General features: G+C 47.3%; 1 protein-coding gene across 1 annotated transcript in view; it reads left to right on the top strand.

Moving 5' to 3' along the window:
- LOC101759642 overlaps window positions 1–246 on the top strand; it is a 5958-nt gene extending 5712 nt beyond the window's left edge. The window contains exon 9 of the mRNA XM_004972556.4: window positions 7–246. Within this exon, the coding sequence (XP_004972613.1) occupies window positions 7–39 (33 nt within the window). The 3' untranslated portion in view covers window positions 40–246. The remainder of the gene's footprint in view (window positions 1–6) is intronic.
- Window positions 247–3134: the final 2888 nt, after the last annotated feature.

Raw genomic sequence — 3134 nt, 5'->3', positions numbered from 1 at the left:
GTGCAGAAGGATATCAAGAAGCTGCTTGGGAGCTCTTAAACCATCGGGCTGGAACCTGTAGAAAAAACATGTACTCGTGCATTGCTCTGAGCGCTAAAATTTACAATAATGCGGTGTTAATGAAGTAGTGCTCCATATATCCAGAGGTTGCAGTACATGCTCTATTTCCCTTTCATGAACTCTGTACTTGTATATTTCGTTTTAATGGACATGAGGTGCCTATGGTTTTTGAGTTCTCGGGGAACAGACGCATTGACATGTTATTTCTTCAGGCTTCAGCTTGACGTAGGTGTTGATACTTGCATCTGTGGAGTTGATGGTGAACACGAGCTGAACGCGATCCACAATCCTAGAGTCATGCAAGAAGAAAAAAAAAACTAGTTTTCTGCAGTGCAGAGGGAAGACAGAGTCTGCTGTGTTCGGCAAGCGGTGCTGCAGCTTCTTGTGCTGCTGCGGCAGTGCTTGGCCTGGCAGCCGAATAGCCGTGCTTCTACCAGCACCCGAACAGGGTGGTTGAAAAACAAATTTCAAATTGGCCGAGCAAGTTCTCTCACAGAGTCACAGGTGAGTGCGATTTCGAGGAATCGGACTTGTGCCCGGCTACATGCCCACTTGCTCTGCTAGGCACCCGAGCGCTCGTTCGGTTCTGGTTTGACTTTGGAGGTCAGCTCCAACTCAAAATCTTTTTCAAAGAAAAGCTCTAGCTCAAAAAACGAGAGAGGTTTTGGTTTCACGCGTAGAAAAACACGGTGTTTAAGCATCCAAGTTTCATGTAGATGCTAGTAGGTGGATGGTCGCTGCACGGGAACTCTGTCAGGTCCAAACGTTGTGGTCTCCGTGACTCCGTGGCTTGCTTGCTGCATGCACTTGGCCGGTGGCAAGCGAGCAAGTTCACTAGTTCTGACACAAAACTAGCAAGTGCACAAACGAGTTCCTATTCGTGGGCGTGTGCTACAAAACTGCAGCCGTGGTCAGATTGGGCATTAGCTGAACAGAACAGAGCTTGCACGCTTTGCACTGCTACAGGGTAGAAACCACCTGCAGCAATTCCCAGTACACCGCTGCCAACCGGTGATCGAAGCGACCAGACAAGCAAACTCTTTCATCAGTTTCCTCCGCTGCATAAACTGTTTATCTTCCCAGACTCGTGTGTTCGTTCGAATTTCTGATTAAGCTTCACAGTTCATCGTTCATCCCCAAACTGGGTAAGGTCGGGCTCGGCCACCGAGTCCAGGCTCCGCCGGCCACGCCCGTCGCCCAACCTCCAGACCGCCCGACGAGACGCGCCAACACCGTTCCATCCAAGCTCGATCAAGTATGTCTACAGCAATGGCCGCAGCAGTGACTCCTCCAACGTCGGCGACGACGACCGCGGCCGTGGTGGATCCTCCAAATCCGGCTGGTTCCTGGTCCGCCGACGGCGCAGGCGCATGCGCGGGTGCGGGCGATGGAGATGCCGGCGGCGCCGCCTTCCACGGCAGCACGAGAGGAGGGGCTGGAGGGCCTCCTGGGTCATGGCGTTGTCGTCCCTGCTGCAGGCCTGCAACGCAGCGCCGCCTGGACCGGAGCTCGCGGCATGGAAGTCCACGCCTCCGTGGCCGCCGCCTCCTCATTCGATTGTGCAGCGGATGGTTTGAAGGAGGAAGGGACATCGAGCAGAGGCAGCCCGAGCGCGGAGACGGGCGCGGGGGTCGGCGGACTCGGAGACGGCCATCGCCGGCGGCGTTCAGCAATTTTTTCAGAAAGCCCCCTAAACCGGATCGCGAAAGTTTACACAGTTATTTACACAAAACCCCCTACATTGGATCGCGATCAACAGTCACGATCCAATTATTTACGTAAATACCACTACAAATTTCAGAATGATCCCTCCACCGTGACTGCTGGCGAATTCCCCTTCCCGCGCCGCTCGGGCGATCGCGTCGTCAGTGGCCCGTTGCGCCCCGCAGTGGGGGCCAGCACGGCGTGGTTGCCATAGGTGGTCAAATACCATCCACCCCTGGGTAGGCGTGGGCATTCGGTATTTCGGTTCGGTTAAATCGGTTATCAAGAATTTCGGTTATAGAGAAGTATTAACCGATTTGTTATCGAAAAACTAATAACCGATCCAAATCAGTTCGGTTAAATCGGTTCGGTTCGGTTAATTGTAATACATATTATACTTCTATAGAAGATAATGTAACAACATAATCGTATTGAAAAGCACCTAACTAGACATGGATCATGCAATAAAACAAAAGGAAAAAATAACAAATAATGCTTATAACAAATAAAGTCTCCTAGAAATACATTTGAATATGTAAATGGTGACAATTTTAGTGTTTAATATAATAAGTTAGAAAGAATTTAGGTCAATCGGTTAATGCCAATTCAAAATTTCGGTTAATCGAATAGTGCCAAAGTCTTAACCGAGTGGATCACAGGAATTTCGGTTAACCGATATTTTCAATTAAATCGATTCGATTTGGTTAATCGGTTTCGGTGAATTTTTTCCCACCCCTACCCTAGGCATCTCCTGTTCGTTGTTCGGACTTCGGACTTGTGCGGCTTGTATTGCCCGCAAGGTTGCCGCTCCCTGGGCTGAGCCTTTCTTGCTCTCGCGTCACTTCTTGGTTGGGCTCAAGAGTGCGTGTTGGGATGGCTGGCCATTTGTGCGGGCCCTTCGTCTTTTTATATTTTTATATTTTTGTATATTATATATACCAAAAAAAATTGTAAATCTAAACCTATACCGTCATTTGAAGCCATTTTGAAGCCATTGTAGCCAGTACATTGTAGTCGCCTTACCGCCGATTCAACTGGGGAAATATCCACATCACACTTTTAAAAAATCGTAACTAAATTATATGAATTAGGATGAAAATAAATTTTATATGAAAATTGTAGATCTCGGCGAGATCTACAACTTTGTATTCAAACATTTTTCATTTGGTGTCATCTTGGTGCTCAAATAATCGACATAAATTTCAGATCTAAAATTCAAATTTTAGATCTGAAAAAAGGCAGCACACTTTCAAAAAATCATAACTAATTGAATTAACTCAGATAGAGATAAGTTTTATATGAAAATTGTAGCCCTCTACGGAGATTTACACTTCGTAGTTTAAATTGTTTTCATTTAAATTTTAGATTTG

This window comes from Setaria italica, chromosome VI (assembly GCF_000263155.2).
Source record: "Setaria italica strain Yugu1 chromosome VI, Setaria_italica_v2.0, whole genome shotgun sequence".
Classification (NCBI taxonomy): domain Eukaryota; kingdom Viridiplantae; phylum Streptophyta; class Magnoliopsida; order Poales; family Poaceae; genus Setaria; species Setaria italica.
Note: the sequence above shows the minus strand (reverse complement) of the source record. Positions and strands in the feature narration are given on the sequence as shown.